At 30.6% G+C, this 22,976-nt stretch overlaps 1 protein-coding gene across 1 annotated transcript; it reads right to left on the bottom strand.

The window, feature by feature from the left end:
- Nucleotides 1-21,125: 21,125 nt before the first annotated feature.
- On the bottom strand, nt 21,126-22,295 carry LOC130809169 (cyclin-dependent protein kinase inhibitor SMR6-like). Its single transcript, XM_057674829.1, has one exon. It carries the CDS (start codon nt 21,958-21,960, stop codon nt 21,610-21,612), a length of 351 nt encoding a protein of 116 aa, XP_057530812.1. The 5' UTR covers nt 21,961-22,295; the 3' UTR covers nt 21,126-21,609.
- Nucleotides 22,296-22,976: the final 681 nt, after the last annotated feature.

The following is a 22,976-nucleotide window of genomic DNA, read 5'->3' as shown; positions in this document are numbered from 1 at the left end:
GTGGGTCATGCCTCACGAATTGTAATTTGTGAGTTGTGAGTCATATATAATTAATAATGTGTTTTTTGTGAGGTGGAAATTCATTCTCAAATTATAGTTTATAACACGATACGATTATGTATGCAGAAATAACTCCAAAATTGATTATAAGATGGTGAATTTGATAAGGTAAATGTGGCACGTCGTGGGCCAATGTGTTTTTCGAAATAGCTTGTTGGACAATTTTAGCTTATTCGCGAGGAATTAGATGATTAGGTGGTCATCCACTTCTAGTTCTAATAAATAAGCTGGTTGAAATAGCTTGTTGTTATGAATCAACTAATTAATTACAACAAAATGTTCTCGCCGGTGTGTTTAAGATCAGTTAGTCTAATCAGTTGTTCAAATCAGTCACTCTTATTAGCTATCGATTGTTGCCAAACACCTCTACCACTATATTTTCTGTGAATGTCAACTTACTTAGTTGATAAGATCATGTTTAGATGGTACCCTTAATCAGTGATCAAATAACGTCCCTAATATTAATTCTACATCAGTCTAAAAAAACATTGAAGAGGCTGCTTTGCCCTAGAGCTGTTCATGGGCGGGCTACCCGCCAGGCCCGGTCCGCCCGGCTCGAAAAACGGGCGGGCATGGACAGCGTTTTTTTATAAAAATTTAAGTTTGGACGGGTAGTACCCGCCCGCCAAGATAAATGGGCGGGTAGCGACACTAAAAAAATACCCGCGGGTATACCCGCCCGCCTGCTTAGTTTAATATATATTTAGTTTTTAATAATCAATTATATTAAGTTACCCAAAAGAAAAAAAAAGAAAAAAAAAGGAAGTAAGGAAGCGTCTCTTTTAATGTTTTAAGCTACCCTAAAATTTCAAAACCTGCTTTTCAGTTCTTGCCTTCTTCATTTCTCCCTCACGGGCACACGGCTTCACATTTCTTCATTCCTCCCTCACGGCTTCACAGTTCCATTCTCCAATCTCCATTAAAGCTTCCCGGCGATTGGCGCCTGCTGCGGTTGTCCTCCAGAACTGCGGCTGTCTCAGGTAGTATTTCTGATTTTTGTTTTTGTTTTTCTTTTTCTTGTAAATTCCTGTAATTCCTTTTGTTTTTCTTGACTGTAATTCTTGTTTTCTTGTAAATTTAAGTTACCCTTTTGATGTAGCAGAATTTTTTTTATGTAATTTCTGATTTTTGTTTCTGTTGAATGTTGTAGCAGAATGTTGGCCGCCTCTTTTCTGATTTTCGTTTATTTGATGTAGCATAATTTTTGTAATTTCTTCATTTCTTTGAAACATTTTATGTATTTTTATATACATGTAATTCGAGTATTTTGAGACTTTTTATGTATTTGGAGTAATTTGGACAATGTATTGTATTTTAATTATTATTAAAACCCAACTTTACATTTTGTATTATATTTTTGATATTTATGTAATAAATACCTGCCTACCCGCGGGTCCCGCCCGCTTTAAAAATGGGCGGGTAGCGACAAAAAATTATGCCCTCAAATGCGGGCGCGATTTTGTATATTTGTGCCCGCGGGTAGATTTTATAGCAAATATCCGGTCCGCTACCCGCCCAACTCCACCCATGAACAGCTCTACTTTGCCCTTATGTTGCCATAGCAAATACTATTCGAGTTAGGACGACACAAATAAATGAATTGAAAACGAACGCAGTTTAGAGATTACATCAAAGGGGTTGTGGGAGACAAACTTGACCATACCTTGATGCAATTGCAAGCCATCAATTGCTACAACGAATATCTCAAAGCAACTAAAGTGATGATCAATTTGACCACCAAAAGGTGATAAAATTTCCATCCCTATTTAGAGTATTAGTGATAAGAAAATCAATTGCTCTCTTGAGTCAAAATAAGAAATCTCATTCTCATTAATTGAAATATTTAATTTCTGTATAATACGTATTTAATTTTTGTATAATACGTATCTTATAATAAGATCGTTTTATATAATAATTTATGTAAGAAAATAAATCAACAGATATCAATCATGCATTATAACATCAAAGGAATAGGAATACTTCATATTACTCAAGATTTTTAACATTTAAAATAAAATGTTTAATTTCTAATATGTAAATACTATGTACTTGCATGATGAAATCTAGGTATTAACAAATTTATAGGTATTATAATGATATAATAAGGGATGATATTTGTCTATGAACCATATATGATTTTATATACCGAGTATACTTAAATTTAGGAAAAATTATAAGAAACTATCTAACTTATAGGTTTATTTTCAAAACACTATATTATGTATTTTTTTTCTTACAAAAAACTACTTTATCTGATATATTTCTCTGCAAATGACTACCATTTAACAGAAAACGTTAGTTGACCGTTAAGTTTGAGGGTTTTGACCAATTTGAGAGGTTAAGTTGTCTATGTGGCAGTATCTCATTAGGCCTCATTTTTTTAAAAAATTTAATTAGAACACATAAATTATCAAAATAAAAATAAATTGACGTCATTTTTATCTATCATAACGATCTTTTTCCAAAAAATGGATGTCACAATTATCCTTATGTGCCTAACTCTTTTGAAAATCCAGTCGAAACAATTACTTATTCGCCTATTTTCCTATACGTAAACCGAAAAAAATATTTGACGTCATTTTTACGCATCATAGTGATTTTTTTCAAAAAACGGACGTTGCGATTATCCTTATGGGACTCTTTCGAAAATCCGGTCGAAATAAGTACTTATTTGCCTATTTCCCCACACATAAACCAAAAAAGAAATTTAGCGTCATTTTTACCCATCATAACGATGATTTTTCAAAAAAACGGACGCCGCAATTACCCTTATGGGATAACTCTTTCGAAAATACAGTCGGAACATCCTTATGGGTAATCGAAAATATGCTGCTTCGAAAAATTAAATGGCGAATAAGTACTTGTTTCGACCGGATTTTTGAAAGAGTTATCCCATAAGGGTAATAACGACGTCCGTTTTTTAGAAAAAAAATCATTATGATGGGTAAAAATGATGTCAAATATCTTTTGTTTTTTTATTTTGTTAAATTATGTGTTTTAATTTTAATTATTTAAAAAACGAGGACCAATGAAATACTGCCACATAGACAACTTAACCTCTCAAATTGGTCAAACCCTCAAACTTAACGATCAATTAACATTTTCCGTAAAGTGGTAGTCATTTGCAAAAAAAATATCATTAAGAAGTTTTTGCAAAAAAAAAATACATAAGATAGTTTTTTGCAAATAGATTTATAGATTAGGTAGTTTTTTTTTTTATAATTTTCGTTAAATCTATGATCATATGAGGACCTGGGCCTTATGACCCATTTATTTTATATTTGGAACACCCTTTTATGGATCTGATTAACAAGGCCCAATATAAAAAAAGTATACATGGAAGATACATGAATCCAATTCCCGACATCCTCCATTGCTGATTTAGCTCGTTTTGTATGAGACCGTCTAAGTACCAGATAAATTATAATTAGTCAAATTCTTACATTAACCACTTTAACTTATTAAATGTACATGGATCAGTATGACCAATCGAGAAAGTCTCATCATAAAATCGTTTTATTTAATTTGTGTTAGCTGATTTGGTTCGCTTATGGCGATAATACACTTCTCGTACTACTCAATGGACCATTAAATTGGATTTTGCTTATTGTTATACTACTCCAGCCCATTAATATTGAAATAAGTACAAATTTTGTTTCATTAATTTTGTTACGTAATTTTAAATATAATACAGCAATATTTAAAATGACTATATGATACTCCCTCCGTTTTATTGAATTTGCATCATTTTCCATTTTAACCCGTCCCATTTAATTTGCATTATTTTTATTTTTGGACAATGGTCCACCACTTTCTTTTAATCTCATCCATACATTTTAATTCACTTTTAATTTCATCCACACAATTCATTATCTCTCCTCATTTATTACCACTTTCTTAAAAATACACCTATTCCTCTATGATATAATTCAACGTGAACAAATAAGTATTAAAAGATAAGATGAGTTGAAACAGCGTCTAAGGTTCTACTCATAGGCAAAACTAGAAATCTATCAAATCATATAAGATGAACTAAAATGAATTTTTAGTTGGAGAGAAAATAGCTTTCAAAAATTATACTTCCTCTATTTATTTGACTTTTTACGCAATCTAATGTGTTATTTTATTTATTTATATGTTGAACTTACACATCTAAAAATTATAAAAAAATAATATTATTGAAGTATACGATTAGACGATTTAAACAAGATTCCACTTGACTATATTTTTACTTACATATTAACCGCAATATATAAAACAACTTGAATAATAAATAGTACCCATAACTAAAATGTAGTGAGTATTTCACAACATTAAATGACAGAATTTTGGTGTTAATACATGGTCAAATTAATGTTTCTCAAATGTGTTTATTTAATAATCATGACTCTAAATCAATTGATTATCTTTTATCATACTCATCTTTTCAATGTTGAAAAGAAGTGTAGTGGAGGGAAGGGGAGAGTTCGAGAGCAAATGGAAGAAAAAGGAAGATTGTTGTGTTTATCTTCAAAATCTTTTAATGTTAGAAAAGATTGTTTTGAAAAAAAAAAAAACAACTATTTCATTGGATTTTTTTCCCTATAATTATTCCCTCCCTATATACATAATTCAATTTTATCCAAAGTTATGATTAGAAGACTCTTAAAAAGTTAGTACCAAAATATTAAGATAACTAATAGCAGCAATAAAATTTTTCGTTTACGTTATAATTTTCAAGTTAAATCTTATTCCAATATAGAACATATATGAAGATGCATCAAATATGAACTTTTCTAAAAGTGATTTGGCATTTAACATGTTTGAAGTTCATATTTGACACCTAACTTAGTGTTACAAAAGGTACTTTTACATCTAAAAATATTGTAGGATTGTCTAAAGTTATTCAAAGTGTTTTGACATTTCTAGCTACATATGACAAGATTAAGATATGTAAACTTTCTTTATAGAAATCAACTACAAAAGCTAGCAAAACAACATATAAATCATTTGTAGGGTTAGTACTCTTTGTAATAAATAATTGCTAGGAGAACTTTGATAGGCCAATAATGTATAGAGATGGCCAATGATATTAGGGGACCATAAGGGAACAAGACTAGGCCAATTAATATTCATAATAATAAATAAGTTGTGATAACACATATGATTGATCATTATCATAGATAAATTTCAATTGGTCCATATTAAATTTAAAATTAGACGTCTTACCACCTATTTTAATTAAATTGATTTTAACTGCGTTGTATACTAACTCGAAGTGAAAATTCATAATTCTTTCCTTCAAAGTAGCATATAAACAGTAAAAACGAATTTTTGGATGTTTGGTAAAACTACTTTTTGGACAATTTTAATTAGCTTGGTAAGGTACAAATGGTGGTTAAATGCTCAAAACATCTATGCTTGTATTTAGTAAAATTGATGTCTTGAATCAACTAAATTAAAACAAGCTTCTCCCACCAACTGGTTTGCTCAAAATCAGATGGCAAAATCAGTTTATAAAATCAGCTTAGTCTAATCAGCCAATGCAATCAATTACCAAGTATCAACCGCGTTCCAAATAACCCTTTTAATACTAGACTTGACTCTTACGAGTTATGATAAATATAATTTAATTAGTAGAGTCTTTATTGTCCACTTTGAAATACAAATTCTTTGCTTAATTCTTATGATAATTAGCAGCAACAACGCAACGACAATATCGATAAAATCTTAGTCTCAACAATTAAAAAAATGGTTTTATGTTTTTTTTTCACATGGTAAATCAAGAAAAGTAGAGGACTAAATAAGAATCGAATTTAGAACATCGTCTAAAAAAGTAATAGTTACTTTCCAACTAAAACGAGATTTGATTATTAAGAATTTAGATTTTATTCCCTCTATCCAATGCAAATGTGACAAGGGATAGAAATTTGAATAAGCTAAGCTAGGGCAATATAGAGTGATAAAAGATTATCAATGAATATTGAAAGGAAAGTAAAAATAAAAATAGGTTGGAATATTTATGGAATATTGGTATATAGTGAAATGTCCATCACATCTGTTCAATTGAATTCCAACTGTTTTTCCTCTGAAATCCTGGTTTCAGAATAGAGTAATTCAGTAGCAGACAATTAACCCACATTCAATAACCAATGCCCAATACTAGGCTTTATCTTATTCTGGCCAAACTCTGCATTTTGGCATCGTCGATACGGCTCCACCTCCACCGACCCCCATTCTTGATGCTACGCTGGGTCCACTATTCTCTCTTGCTAACATTATTCCTTTATTATGTTAATACGTTAAAAAATCTCATTTGTTAATCGGACACACTGAGAAGAATATAAATCACTTTATAAATTTATAAATTAACTCTTAATATTAATTGATTTTGAGACTAGATGTGTTTACTCGAATCATTGGGTTGATTTTGGGTCAGATTTTTCGAATCAATTCAAAATCGGGTGTTGTGTTTATATTGGATTTTATATAATTTAAATTCATTTTAAAGTCAGGTCAAGTCGAATTCGATTACAAAAGTTGGATAAATATCGAATTGCTGAAAGTATTTTAAACACCTCTACTTTAGACGTATAATAAAGTTACCACTTCTCATAATCACGCCAACGACACTTGCAAATGCTCTCTCTAAGGAAACTCTTCTCTAGCTTGAATTCTACTATAAATTAGATGTGATTCAATGGTTGATCTACAAAGAGGTTTGAGTGTAATATTCCACTCCAACATTAATGTAATAAAAGTTCAGGAAATATGGTTGGGAGGCTCTCAATAAAAAACACTAATTATACGCATTAATGTTATATAGAAGTCAAAAATACTCAATAGTCAATTTCTACATATAAGAAAATTAATATATTATTTACATTAATCTATTAAATTTTATCTATATATGTTATTTTCTTAACACTCATAATATAGAGACTAGCTAGAGTCATTTTATTTATCAAATAATTGAACAAGATAAATTAAAATAACTAATTCAAAAATCATCTACCCACATGAAGGAAAACATCAAGTACAATATTCCGACAATACACGTACTTCAACAAAATGATTTTAATTATGATAATAAGGTCGTTGTAGTATAGTGGTAAGTTTTTCCGCATGTCCTACGGGTGGCCCGGGTTCAATCCCCGGCAACGGTGCTATTAATTTTTTGTGATTAATATTTCGGCAATTTTGCATTAATATTACAGTCCTCCTTTGAGCTAACTTATTTGTGACCTAAAGAGTGGATTAAGTCAACGATTAGCCTAAAGCGCAAAATCATCATGAAAATGCGATCACATCGATTGGATTCTTTACGATTTAGGAGGACTAAAGTATCCAGAGCCTATCATGAATTATAAATTATACCGATTTTCAAAAGAAGAAGTATAAGAAACTTTCAAAAAGATGGGGATAACAAAGGCAGTCGAGCTATATTACATCCCGATTGAGGTGTGGAGGGGTTTAAGAGAATAAGGCATTCGTCGGCTGACTTACCTCTTTAACACACCCTCCTATTTTCCTCTAATTAGTCCCATTTGACTTTTTACCAATTTTTAGGTGGGTCAAATGGGACCACTTAAATAGGAGAGAGAGTGAATTAGTGAAGACTACTTATTAGATTAATGATTGACTACTTATTAGATTAATAATTCCCTCGAAAACTTTAATTTTCCCTTCTAATTTTTGAAAACAGATAAAAAAAATCAGAAAATTCATAAATGGCTCAATAATATTGAAAATCTGATACAAGTCCTAACTAATACATTCATGAATTTATATATTACTTAATTAACCATTGATTAAAATTCATAAATACTAATACGTTACAATTAACTGTTCCAACAACGAAAAAATAAAATTACATAGATCGACTACATAATTTCCCCAAGCCTTTTCAACTCTTCAACAGCTATGGGGTAGTCGCAGTCTTTGCTGATCATGTGATTGCGTATTTTTTTCTTTCATCAACTTCAAAAAAATCAAAACATAAACCGATGTATTAAAATTAGGTCACAAAATTAAACCAATCAAGCACATTTTTCAAATCTTTTTGTTTCATCATCCAAAAGTCCAAAATATCCAAAAATCAAATTTCAAAATTTTCAAAACTGAAAACAGAATTCGGGAGGCAAAAATCAAATTCCAAAATGCTCAAAACACAATTTGAGAGGGAACAATAAAAAAACAGTAACATGGGAGAGAAACTTTATTTAGGAGGCAACAACCAAAGACTCAAAACAGAATTTGGGAGGAAACAACCAAAATATCCAAACTCAAAACATAACGTCCTCTATATATACTCTATTAATTGCACATATTATTGCACACCTAACAAACACAATGGGTAAAACAAAAGATGTTACTCCACATCAATAAATCCAAATTATGCAAAAACTGATGTCATCCATAAACAAAAAAGGAAGGCCAGAGCTTGGCACAATCAACAAGCTAGCTAATGAATTTTAACTTTGTAGAAAACCATAACAAGGTTATGGAAGGAAGTTCAAAATCAATTCAACAACAACACCACAATAATCAACTAGGGGAACAAGAGGATTGGAAGACAACCATGTAACAAGATTCAATTTGAGGATGAAAATTTCAAAGCAATCAAATGTGAACTCAAGACAACGCAACATTCAATGGCAAAACAAATGGAGGTCTCACAATCAACTGTATTTAGATGGAAGAAGAAGAAAATCATAAGGAAGCACACAAATCCTCTAAAACCTGCCCTTACAGAGAAAAATATGTTGCACAGGTTATCTTTTGCACTTTCTAAGTAAAGTGTCACTATGATGAACACATTGATGCATATAAATTCAAATCGCAAGATAACATTTTTCATATAGATGAAAAGAATTTCTATCTAACCCATGAAACACAGACTTACTATCTTGCTCCGGGTGAAGTAGAACCACATAGAGAAATTCAATCTAAAATATTTATTCCTAAAATCATGTTCATGTGTGCTGCAGCAAAACCAATATATATGCATCTAATGGTGATGTGATTTTTGATGGGAAGATAGGTATGTGGCCTTTTATAATTCAGGAACCTGCAAAGAGGAGCTCAAAGAACAGGAGGAGGGGAGAATTAGAAACTAAACCAATTCAATCAATCAACAAAGAGCATATGAGGACAATGTTCATAGCCAATGTCATACCAACAATCAAAGCTAAATGGCCTAGTGTACTTTCAAAAGACATTATCATTCAACAAGATAACGCAAAGTCTCACATAGCACCCAATGACAAGGATTTTGTTGATAAAGCAACAAAAGATGGATTTAATATTCAACTTGTGCAACAACCATCAAATTCACCTGACATGAATGTCTTAGATCTTGGTTTCTTTAGATATATTTAGGCATACAATGTAAGACAATTATTAAGAGCTGTGAATTTGGCATTTGAGAATTTAAATCCTCAGTCTTTGAGATTTGTGTTCATTACCTTACAAGCTTACATGATTGAAGTCATAAAAAGAAAGGGTGGTTTTGACTACCACATACCACACATGAACAAAACCAAACAAGCAAGAGAAGGAACATTATCGGATTATTTGTCAGTGGACAAAGTCTTAGTTGTTGAATCACTTCAACACTTACTTACTAAGGTGAGCTTTGAAACAATTAATGAATTAGTTCAAATGATTGGGTTTCAAGGGGTAGTTGAAGTGAGTGAACCACAAATTGAAATCACACAAGGCAGAATCAACATGTACAACAACAACAACCAAACAGCTAGCAACACATAAAGCAGCAAGGGAGGAATGCACATTTTGGATAGTAACTAACAGCCAACAACACAGCAATCAACCACACAGTTTTTGGATACATTTTGGGAAGCATTTGTTTCAAATTAAAACAAGTATAAAAATTTATGTTGTTTATTGTGAAACAATTGTATTGAAATTATTGTGAAATGAAAATAATGGTCGTTTAATAGTTAATCTCAGGTTTAATTTTCATTCATCATTGAGTTAAAACCTTATTTTTATGAACATTTGATTTTGGTGGCAATTGGTAGCCTGTAAGATTAAATTTGGTGGCAATACCAAGCCTCCTGAAATCAATAAATAAATACAATAATGCTTTGAATGTGGCCCAGAATATTTGCCCTCACTTAAGTTCATTGGGCATGTATTCATATTCAAACAACAAGCAAAAAATTCATTTCATCACTAGTCAAGAAAAATATGCAATCAAAAGACCATAAAAATACATGTAAATAGACCAAGGCTATCAAGCCATTCTTCCTCACAATCACTTTCAGCAAATACAGCATCTATCAAGTTATACACATGGTTAGGATCGTCAGGTTCTGGAGTGTAGATGGGTTCACCCTCAGAATCCAGTTCTCGACCCCAACGTGGATTAGTTTCAACAGATGATTCATAGTCATCATCAGATTCATCAACATAATTAGAGTAATCATCATCAACCCTTTTAGGGTTATTATCATCAAGAACCTTACCAGTGTTCATCAAACTATAACAACAAAAGATGAAACTAAAATTAGTAACCCAAAATCAAAAACAACAAAACCCACAAAAATGTAATGAACCCAAAAATGTAAAATGAAAAAAAAAAAAAAAGAACAAACCCGGATCCAAAACAAAAAAAAATCATCAAGAACAAACCATCAAAATGGAAGAACCAAAAAAACAAGAAAAACACAATGAAAAACGAGCAAACCCAGAAATGTAGAACAAAAAGAAAAAACCAGAACCAAAAGAATACCAAACAAAAACTAAGCATGCACATGAAAAAAAAAGGAAATAAACCCAGATCTAGAATTACGTACCCAGATTTCGAAGAACAAACCCACAAAATCGAAGAACAAACAAAACCACAAATTGATGAAAAAAACCCACAAAATGAATACCAACCGAACCCACAAATTGATGAAGAAACCCAGAAGAACAAAATTAATGAAGATACAAAAGTTGGATGAACACTCAAGAAGAGTACTAGGTTGGTAGTAGGGCGTTCGAAGAACATGAGTATTAGGAATTCTAGGGTTAGGTTTATAAAAAGGGAGGAAAGTGTTAATTTTGGGTGGGTAGGTAAATGTAATTAATGTGTTTCGTTTATTAAATATATGTAGGATTAATAAGGGTTAGTTGGTAGACTTTAATGAAGGTATAATTATAAAAAAAAGCAATGTGAGTAAGGGTAAAAAGGTAAAAAATATATACTAAAAATAGAAATGGGACTAATAGGGTGACTTAACCCTATTTGAAAATGAGACTAATATAGAGAAGAGGAGGGAGTATTATTTTGAGGACACATAAGATGCCAGAAGAATGGAGGAGTAGCACACTAATACCTCTATTTAAAAACAAATACGATGCGCAGGTATGCAGGAACTATAGAGGTATCAAACTTCTAAGCTACACAATGAAATTGTGGGAAAGTGTGATAGAGAGGAGAATTAGAAAGGAAACGGTGATTAGAGAGAACCAATTCGATTTTATGCCGGGAAGGTCAACCATTGAGGCAATTCATGTTTTGAGGAGACTGATGGAGAAATATAGGGAGCGAAAGAAGGATATGCATATGGTGTTCATTGACTTGGAGAAAGCGTATGATAGCATACCACGACGTGTCATCTGGAATAGCCTTAAGGCTAGAGGTATTTCTGCAGTGTACATTGAGGCTATACGGGATATGTATGATAGAGTTTCGACTAACATTCAAACACCGGTAGGGATAAGAGAGCCTTTTCCAGTTAAAGTTGGACTACATCAGTGATCGGCTCTAAGCGCTTTCATTTTTACTGTCATTATGGAAGAGATTTCTAAATCTCTTGGGAAACGGTACCGTGGTGCATGTTATTCGCTGACGACATAGTGCTAGTAGCAGAAACTAGAGAGGAGGTTAGTAATAAATTGGATGAGTGGAGGGAAGCTTTAGAAGGTAAAGGGTTGCGCATTAGTCGTACGAAGACCGAGTATCTGCGCTGTGACTTTAGTGGGACATCACCGGCAGGTGATCCAGAGGTGTCCATTGATGAAGCAGTTGTTAAAAGTACGACCAAGTACAAGTATTTGGGATCGATCATTCAAAGGATGGGGAAATTGATGGAGATGTAAATCATCGTATACATGCGAGTTGGCTTAAGTGGCGAGCAGCCACTGCAGTGATATGTGATATGAAATTCCTAAGCAAGTTAAAAAGAAAATTTTACCGGGCGACAACCATACCTGCTCTGCTATATGGGACCGAATGTTGGCCTGTAAAGAAGATTTTTGAACATAAGATGGAAGTTACAGAAATGCGTATGCTGAGGTGGATGTGTGGGCACACATTGATGGATCGAATTTGGAACCAAGAGTTTAGAGACAAACTAGGGGTAGCCCCTATTTCTGGAAAAATGAGCGAAAATAGATTGAGGTGGTTTGGACATGTGCAGAGAAAGACTTTCGACGCCCCTGTGAGGAGGGTAGAAAGCATTATAGTAAAGGGTAAGAGGAGTCGAGGAAGACCCAGGAGAACTTGGGATGAGCAAATAAGAGTTGACTTGCATGAGTTAAACCTCTCTGAAGGCCTGACTAGTGATAGAAGTAGTTAGAGACGCCATATCCATGTATTAGACTACTAATGTCCTCTTAGATTACCTATTGGTGTTCTTGACCTCTTGCTTCTCTCGCTTCTTTTATTATTAGTTTTTGTTTTCTTTTATTTTGTAGTTGGTTTTACTTATTTATTTTATTTATAGGCATTTAATTTATCTTTCCTGTGTAGTTACGTCTCTTTATCGTTCTCGAGTCGGAGGACTCCTTTGGCCACGCTCTCCTTTATGGGTATGAGTTGCCACCGTCCTTCCCTCCCTAGACCATGTCTATAGTTTTTCTATGAGCGGGATACACTGGATAGGATGATGATGATGATTCAAAAGAAAAATTGCAAAAAATTGGTTATAATGAATAGACAAAATAAGTAGACTATTTTTTGCAATTATTATAATCAATTTCGAGGACTCTCCATAGTTCAAATTCTAGATGCTCACTGACATTGGTAAACCTCATTTATTTTGGTGTTGTTATTTGTTATTTAGTGGCATTTCGTCTTGTTTCTTCTGTATGTCTTGTTCATTGTCATTTGTCACACCTTTAAAATACAACATTCAAGACGATTTTAGTTTGCCTCTAACTTTCACTACTTAATTAGACTATAATAATTTTTTTGAATGAGATAGTAATATATTAGTAACTACATCATATATTAATCTGTGGGTACTAACTTGAACATTAGAGGCACTGTCTATGAAGGCACCTGGGGTTCTTGATGTTATTTTGTATTCCGACTACAATATTCCCACTACAACAACCCCAAATGTAACCTTTGTTCTTTTTCCTAGATTGTTTCTATTTTATACGGGAACAATTAACCTATTAGTAATGAGTTAGATAGGGTTTTTTCAATTATCAAATACTTGTTTTGTTACTGTCCTTGAAAAAGAGATTCGTATCTCCTTACAACTTAAAGAGTACATAACACTTCTATATCTTTCAAAGAGAGTGATCTAAGTGGAGAAAGAGCATATAGTACCGGATTAGCCATAAATTCATAACTACGCATGGACAATCTAACTACTATGAGTAATGGAATTAAGTATTACATTCCCTGGGGCCACATCTTACTTTGAGTAATGGAATTAAGTATAAATAATGGTGGCATGCCCCTATATGGAACCCTACTACCTCTCCCTCTTTCACCCGTCACCACCATTGAAAAGTAAGGCTTAGACATGACCTACTTTTTTGTCTCAATGAATTTACAATGGGAGGGAATGACATAAATATTAAATGGCGGAGACATATATATAGATCACTAAGTGAATGATAATTAAAGACATTGAAAATGTTATTATCATCATACTCGGTGTACCCCGCTAAATATATCACATTCATATAAAATTATGATTAGGTTCTGGGAGGAAACAAGGGCGACAACCCATACATTTATACTACCTATTAAGAAGAATGTGGCAAAGGCTCCTTCAGCTCGAGAAAGTTACTCAGATACAAAGATTCATGCAATTAAAAGAACTGAGTGAAACTAAATTCGCAAGCTTGTATCTTACCACACAAGTTTGGCTCTAAATCATAAAAATAAAAATAATAAAATAAAGATAGCAAATATAAATATGAAACTTAAAGAAAGTATTGATGACATATCATAAAAAATATATTGCAAAATTAAAAGGAAAAAAAATAAATAGAAGTAAATTCATGGGCACAGTCATAGATCGAGTATTAGTGTCGAATCACACCTGTGCTTATGTCAAAAGTTTTGAATTGTTATTTATGAGTCTGCGACACAACTCATACACAAGTCGTTCATACTATTCATTATTTTGAGTTGGAATTTTTATGTTGGTATACTCTTTTAAAGTTCTTAAATGAGAAATTTCACATAAATTTTAATTAATTGATTTTGGTGTCGAATTTATGATTATATTATAATTATTTTTAACAAATATAATTATTAGTGCTATCGTGATTTTTTTTGTTAGTTCAAATATATTTATGTCAAAAGTCGTGCTAATATAAGGATTGTTTAAAATATCAAAGTCTACCAAATTAAACCCACAACCCAAGGACACATTATACATGTTAATTCGTACTAGCCTTGTCTCGTGTTATTGCTCGAGTTATATCATATGTATTCATGTACGTGTACGGAGTAACCCAATATTAAGTCACTATCCCTAATTCTAAACCAAAAAAATATATAAATTAAATTCTAATCAAATTTATTTTACTTTGTCACTAAAATTCATGCCTAGAGGAATCTAGCTATCACAATGCTACTTTTGGCGTATTTGTGATTTTAGGTTAACTGTATACTCTTACATCTTTATCAGTTTATTTTGTATGAGAAAGTTTTACTATAAGACAGCTCAAATAATAAGCTTATTCATATGATTAATCATTTTAAGGTTGTAAGTGATCATTTTAAGAATGAAAATTTACATTAAACCAGTTCAATAAAAATGGTCTCACCATAAAACCGTCTCATTTAAAAATTTATGTATATATACAATTATCTTTTGGGATGCCCTAAATCAGACATTGCTTCATCTATCCAATCACTACTAATAAAAATCATTAAATAGTTAATTCAAACTCACCAACAATAAATATATTTTTATCAAGTTAAATAACTTAAATACATAATTCATAGGATATTTCAAAAATTACTCAACATTTTAACGTCAAATTCCCAAGAGTACTTTATAGAACATTTTACACGCACTATGTATTTAATTCAACGTCTATGTCGTTACATAATTAGTTTTGTGATCTACAGATTTAATCTTAATATAATGACACAATTGAGTTTTATTATTGCTCTTCGTGCAACGTTAAAATCGTGCAATATTAATACTCCCTAGCTGTCCTCTTTATATTGTTTCACCTTTTTATTTTAATCTATTCTATTAAATTTAATTTATTATATTTTTTTATATAACTCTGATCCACTACTTTAACATATATAACTTTGCTCCTTATTAATTTCTTTCTATTATTTCCTCAATCAAATAAAAAAAAAAAAAGAAATAATGACTTATTAAACTCAATTTCTTAATTTTGTGTCATGTCGAACTAGAAAACTCATGGCCACATAGGAGTATATATATGCCGGTTTTTAATCTCCTTTAAAGTTAAAGGTGCTCATTGAAGTTAAATGTTTAATGCATTACTGCAAAGATTAACATGATTTGGATTATTTAGCATTCGCTGCAACAAAAATGTATAATAATTTTTATACTTATTTTATTTTGATTTTATTTAATAATTTTGAAGTCTAAAAATGAAACAAGTAATTAAACAAAATTAAAGCTCAAAAATGATATATAAGCTAAGGCCAACTAATATTTAAATTAAGCTTGATTAAAATTTAAAAAATGTGAATATTTCAATTTTGATAATGTTATAATAAGTAATTAACTTTAAATTCAGCATAGATATTTATTAGAGTACATAACATATATTGAGTTTCAATCATTAGCTTAACCTTTTGATTGAGTTGGTTTCTTGACATGGTATCAAAAGCTAAAATGACAAAAAGGTCACGTGTTCGAATCTCAATTAATATCAAGTGGATCCCACGATTTATAACAAGGGCTTGTGATGCATCTACACCATCTAGGCGAAATGATTTTAGTGTAAGAGGACGCGTTAGAGTATATAATATATATTGGGCCTCAACCATCACCCTTAAGCTTTTATTTGGTTTGTTGATTGATCGGTTCCTTGACAATATTAGGTTAATGAGCTTATCTAACTATAATTTAGCTAGAATTATCAACTTAAGATAAGATATGTTAGGAAGAATGGATATAATATATCTTAATTTTTTTGAAAAAATAATCATTTTCATGTACTCATAAACTAATGATATGTGTGTAGCTTGTATTTTCTTTAACTATCATTAGGCATAATGCTTCTTTGATTCCAGTAAATACTCTCACATATAATTGATTATTCGAATCCTAATCTATTTATTAAATGAATTGTCCTTATCCACTGATGGAAGTATGAGGCCAATAATTAGCAACGTACATATATTTTAAACATTCACAAATGATATCATAATACAAGTACAATAATGATACAACTAACATATAAAATATACGATTTTGTATGATCCTATTTCATGTGGTCTCCAATATAGTACTACTATTATTCTTGTTTACTGTGTACTTTGAGATCATTACTAGCATTATCAAAATCCAATGGATTACTATAATTAAAATGATTTTTATATAGGGATTCAAATTTATATGAGTATATATATGATAATAAATTTGACGAATAAAAGATAATATATTTTGTAGACTATCATTTATATAATTGATTTTCTAAGAAGTAGATTAGTAATAAATAAGGTTCATTATAGTATAATTAATGTTATTTTGTTCAAATTTATGTAAGTAATTGAGAATAATTTGTGTTGTAAATAGATTGAGTGTGCGTATTTCTTTTTATCCTCTCTTTGAAGGGAGCACGACCGCATGAGTTATGATTTGTGACTAAATTGAGTGCTATCTCCTTTTCTCTAGATCTTGACTTATGTGGAATACTTGGTTAATAACTATAACTATAACTATAACTATAACTCTGAAAGTACAAATATGTAATAACTACTTAGTAATTAAAATTTAGGTTGACCCAATTAAATGAATTATACCCTCACATAAGTCATAATCTTTATCTAAATATGCTTATTATAATTAAAACTATTCAATATATCATAGATAACTACTTCTACTTAATATTTATTTGGTTATGCTTTATATTCTGTTTTATAATATCATCCATAAATTCAATCTCATTATTTACTAACATTCATCTCCACTTAAAAAATCATGTATCTATGGAGTGTAACGAAACTGTAAGACAAAGATATGTGTTTTATACTATACATGATACAATATTTACGCATGATATAATATTTACTTTTATCATATTACATTTAAATTAATATAATATTAAAACAATTTTATTTAATTTGCATACTCCTACAATTTCAAAGACTTAAAAGAGAAATTTACATATACTTTAAGCTCTTATAAAAAAATACTCACGTTATAATATAATCATGTATAATCTCGTTTAATTTGTCTTATTAAAAACGTGCATAAATAAAGATAATAAGAGGGAGAATAAAAATAAACAAAGATAATAAAAGGGAGAATAAAAATAAACAATCTATCGGGTATCACTAGGAGTCTTGGACCATAAGCAGCCAATAGCAATTAAAGTAAAATGAAAATCGAGTTAGATATATTGAGGTGTTAGAAAATGATTGAACAAAGAGATAGGCTCCAATCCCAAGGAAGGTGTTAGTTTAAAAATAGGAGGAATAGAATGAAATGCCTAGATTAGGTTAGCTTCCTCCCATCTTCCCATGCTTTGTCACATCTTTTAACACTTCCCACTTCCCACTCATGGTATCACTTTGCTTCGCTTTTTATTTGGATCTTTCATTGTAATCCATGTAGAGAAATTTCATATTTGTCGAATGAATGAAGTCTTGTTTTTTTTTTTTATTTTAACTTAGTTACCTAACTGAGCTTTTAAAAAATATTTGATAAATTTACATATTGATTATTAACTGTTTAATAGAGAAAAAATTAATTACTAAGTCAAAGTCAATGAATAAAGCCAACCAAATCTTTTCATTTTAACTTAAAATTCAGCTTTTTAGTTCACTGAAAATTCATTTATTAAATAATTTTTTTTTACTTTTTTAATCAACCAATCAAAGCGTCAAAAGACAACTAAATAATCACTTATTAAATACATCATAGAATAGAGTGACTTTTCTCTATTGTTGATGTGCTTGATTCTTCCTATACCTCGTTTCAAATGTCAGCTTTGAGGAATGTTGTATGTCCTTACTAAAGGAAAGAGATGGTGAGAATGTTATTATCATAGATTTCATATCATTTAAAAAATATTAAGCTAGATTGAGTTTAGAAATTTGTTATAGGCTTGACCATATGCCAGACAGATGTATATTCATATATTATATCTTAATTCGGTCAAAAAATATCTAATTAGTTGAAATAAAAATGTACTTGATTTATTCAATTGTATAGATATGCTTGCCTTACGCTCTAATTTACTTGCTCACTTATACTCTCTTTAATATTTACCATAGTTATCAACTTATATGCATTACTAAAAAATATAGAAAGATAATATTTATGAAATTGGTCAATGGAGAAAAATCCATTAAGATTCATTTGACTACAATTTTATACATAAAAAATTATTTGAAATTCAACTTTATTTATGTTGAAATAATAAAAGTATTTAATAGGAAATAATTTAAAAATACATTCTCTATCTCTTTAATTTTACTACGTATATTATTTTAGTTCGTCTTATATAATTTGCTATTATTCCACTAAAACTTTTTTTTTTTAGTTTCTTTTCTATATCAAAACATATAATTATTCACTAATGGATATAATATAATCTCAACATATATTGTCATCACTACTCAATAAATAAGAGCTACTCTATGCTATGAGTGCGGCTAGTAGGTTCCATAAACGGGTCTAAGTGAATAAGGGGTTTAAAAATTTTAAATAATAAAAAATGTATTGAAATGGAGTAAATACAAGTAGATAAAGGGTACATTTCATACGCACATAGGATTCTAATCTACTCCCCCATCCATATGTGTCTTGTCCTTTTTTATTTCAAATAAAAATATTAAATTAAAATACTTTATGACAAAAGCATGAGGGTTCAAGAAAAAGAAGCTTCATGGCTTCATAACACCCTTTTATCCATGGTATTCAAACATGACATGTGTCGTGGGGTCTATTTCAAGGAGAGAATTTTAGACCCTTATTCTTCCCAAACATAGCGTATGCATATTGCAATGCAGTATTGGTGTTAGTTTGATGTTCTTGTATGCTTTTGTTCCGGTCTGAATTCATACTTACCTACTTTTGAAATATATATTACTTATCATTAAAGTATATTTTATATATTATAATTAATGGGTAAAAATAAATATTCTCAAGTGAATTTTTAATTAAATCGTTTAATCATATACTTTTAAAATATTTTCAAACTAATAGTGCTTAACTTATATTGTAACTTCTACCAAGCAAAAGTTAAGAGATTAATTAAATGTTGACAAATTCTTTATTAAGATCGTCTCACTGTGAGACAGCTTGATACGAGTTTTTCAAATTCTAAATTATCACAAAAAATTTTAAAAAAATACAGTATTAAAGTTTTTTTGATATAAATGATTTAGGTTGTTTGTATGAACTCGTCTCATAGTGAGACAATTTGATTATACTAGATTTCCAGATTAAATTTATGTAAATTTACTTTGTAAGAACAAAGATTATTTTTATTAATAAATTATATGCTGTACTTTCACATCTTACATGAAAATGGAGAAAAATTTCCATGTAATATTATCTTCATTTTATATAAACATTATTGCAAATTAAAAACAAAAATTTTACGAGGTAGTTGCTATTATCATCTTGGACCATGGTTGAATGTCAACTTCAACCTTAAATAGGGAAAACTAAAAAAGAACTAAAAAGAGGTCAAATTTTTTGTGTATGGGGGGGCCTAATTCATTCATGAAGAATTGAAGATGAATACTTATATATATATATATATATATATATATATATATATATCTCAGTCAAATATATTTAATTCCATAAAAAAGTAATAATAAAAAGATCTTAGAAGGGAATTTTAATTTAGCCTTTATTATAGTTTTTTCCCACTTTCACTTATCTTTTGAAAAAACCCTTTTTCTAGGATTGTAGTGATTGACTTGCATGTTCCCACATCCTCCATGTACATGAACCAATATCTTCTCAAGATGAATTTACTCATGACGATATATAGGAGTTAGTTATTTTTTTAGAAAAATCAATTTGATTTAATAAAAATAAATAAAATCGTAATACTTACTTCAATACATCACCAATTTAATTTTTTGAGTGTGGCGCAACTAAAATCTCCGACATTTCGTATAATAGATATTAATTAGTTATTAACTAACTTAAAATAAATTATAATTAAGTTGAATTCTCAATGACATATATAAAATACTATTTAACCTACAGTGAAGTTGAATTAATAACATATATGGATACTGGTTAATTTAGATCGAACCTTATTTACTAATATTATTATGAGTTGTACTTCAAATTCTTGCACTCTAAACATAAAAAAAGCCTGCAAAAAATTTCTCATGCATATATATATATATATATATATATATATATATATATATATATATATAAAAGCCATACACATATAGTACTATAAGATTGCACCAAGTTTTGGTATACTTGAGAGATCGTTTTTTCATTGACATATCTCAAGCCTAGTCTATTAAAAATTAATGTTTACTTATCGTATTTTTAATGCCTACTTATATTATTTTTAATGTTCACTTACCGTATTCTTAATCCCTGCTTTCAATATCTTAGATGTCTACTTACATCATTTTTAATGCCTACTTATAATATTTTTATAAATATATAATAGGCCGGCCCAATTAAAGGCGATCTCTCAAAAAAAGAGACCATCTTTCACAAAAATTTGTAATAAATTATAGATTGCACAACAAGTTAAGCAGTCAAACTACTCAAGACTAAAATTGTTTCGTTTTAATTTATTTGTTATAATTTGATCAAAATGTAGATCAAATTTTAATGCCAATGATATAAAGTAAGCATTAAATAGAAATCAAAACATGTAATATCATAACATTAATAGTTATCTAAAATGTCATTATAATACTACATAAAATTAAAACTCCTTACAACAACTACAACAAGTAGATAACACATTTTAAGAGCTTAATTTATCCTCTATTACACCACCAATACTTAAGTAAAATATCTATCATAATTCATTACATCAACACTATTAAATATTAAAAATACTAAAATTAGACTAAACAATAATAATAACAATATGATATATACTTAATTCTATATAAATATATAATTAATGAACCTGATTTAAGTTTTCTTTAGATTAACAGCCAACATTATGGCGGCGAATGAAAACGGTTTCCAAATCAGGAGGAGTAATAAAGAACTCCCGTTTACCGTTATACAGCTTGCTACTACTATTGCTGTTCTTGCACCTCATTTTGTTAACTGCGGAGGATGGTTTCCGTTTTCGAGGAGGCGGCGGGCATGGAAGCTTCTTGGGGATTCTAGAACCTTCTGAGGTGGGTGTTTTGGGGGTCGAAGACGAAGACGTTTCACGCTCATCGTCTGATACTGATGATCCGGTGTAAATGGGTTTAAGAGGAGTTCTTAAAGGAACAACCCAGTCACTGAAATTATTTCCTCCGCCATTGTTTTCTGATGAAAAACCCATTAGTAGATTAAGATGAAATTGTGGATTAATTAATGGGAATTTTATTTAATCTTATATAAGGGGTTAAAAAGGGGAGGGAATCCAAGAATTTTTGGCTTTAATTTGGTAATCTTTTTAGGGTTTGATTGATTGAATTTATGAGGTCATCTTAGAAAAGTTGTATGAGAAATTGAAAAAAGGGTTGAAAAATTGGAAAGAAGAAAGAGGAGTAAACGCGGTTTTAATGGGAGGAGAAGAAGAAGAATAAAGGGTTGAGTTTTTAATAAAGAAAAAAAAGGGCAAACTAGAGAGAGAAAGAAGAAAGAGAAAGGGAACCCGAGGAAACTCGTGAGGTAAGGAAAAGGTAAAAGTGGAAATGAGTTTCCCTCCAATTTAAGGGGATTGCAAATTGGGAGAGTAAGTGCCCGGAAATTTAGCTGACCGAACGGGCAGTCTACCCTTATTGACTAGGACAATTTTGGCGGCATTTGGATTTTACGACCCCGGGATCTTCAACTCTATGTTGTCACTCCTGTTATTCCTCTCATTCACTTCAAACTTGTTACTTACTATACTAATGGCTGGTTTGGTATCTACTCTTTTATCGTTTTGAATTAGCATCAGAAAGAAATTTAAATATTTTAAGAAAAATAGTTAGATATTTGCTAATAAAAGAAAATAGAGATTGAATTGTGTAAGTAATTTAAAGAGAGTTATTTTTTTTTAAAAGAAGTTTAAAGCGAGTTATTAGAATGTATAGATGATATTTAGGGATGCAAACGGGGCGGGGCGAGGCGGGTATTGACGTTACCATCCCCATCCCCATCCCCATCTGGTAAATTAATCCCCATCCCCATCCCCATCCCCGCGGCGGGTATAATTTTTTTCCCCGTCCCCGCCCCGATGGGTTTGTACCTAATACCATCCCCATCCCCATCCCCACCTGGGTATCCATCCCCGTCTAATACCCATTTTACCCGCCCCACCACCCGTCAAATCCCCGCTTAATACCCATCTGTGTCACATATTTATTTTCA

This window comes from Amaranthus tricolor, chromosome 3 (assembly GCF_026212465.1).
Source record: "Amaranthus tricolor cultivar Red isolate AtriRed21 chromosome 3, ASM2621246v1, whole genome shotgun sequence".
Taxonomy (NCBI): Eukaryota; Viridiplantae; Streptophyta; class Magnoliopsida; order Caryophyllales; family Amaranthaceae; genus Amaranthus; species Amaranthus tricolor.
Note: the sequence above shows the minus strand (reverse complement) of the source record. Positions and strands in the feature narration are given on the sequence as shown.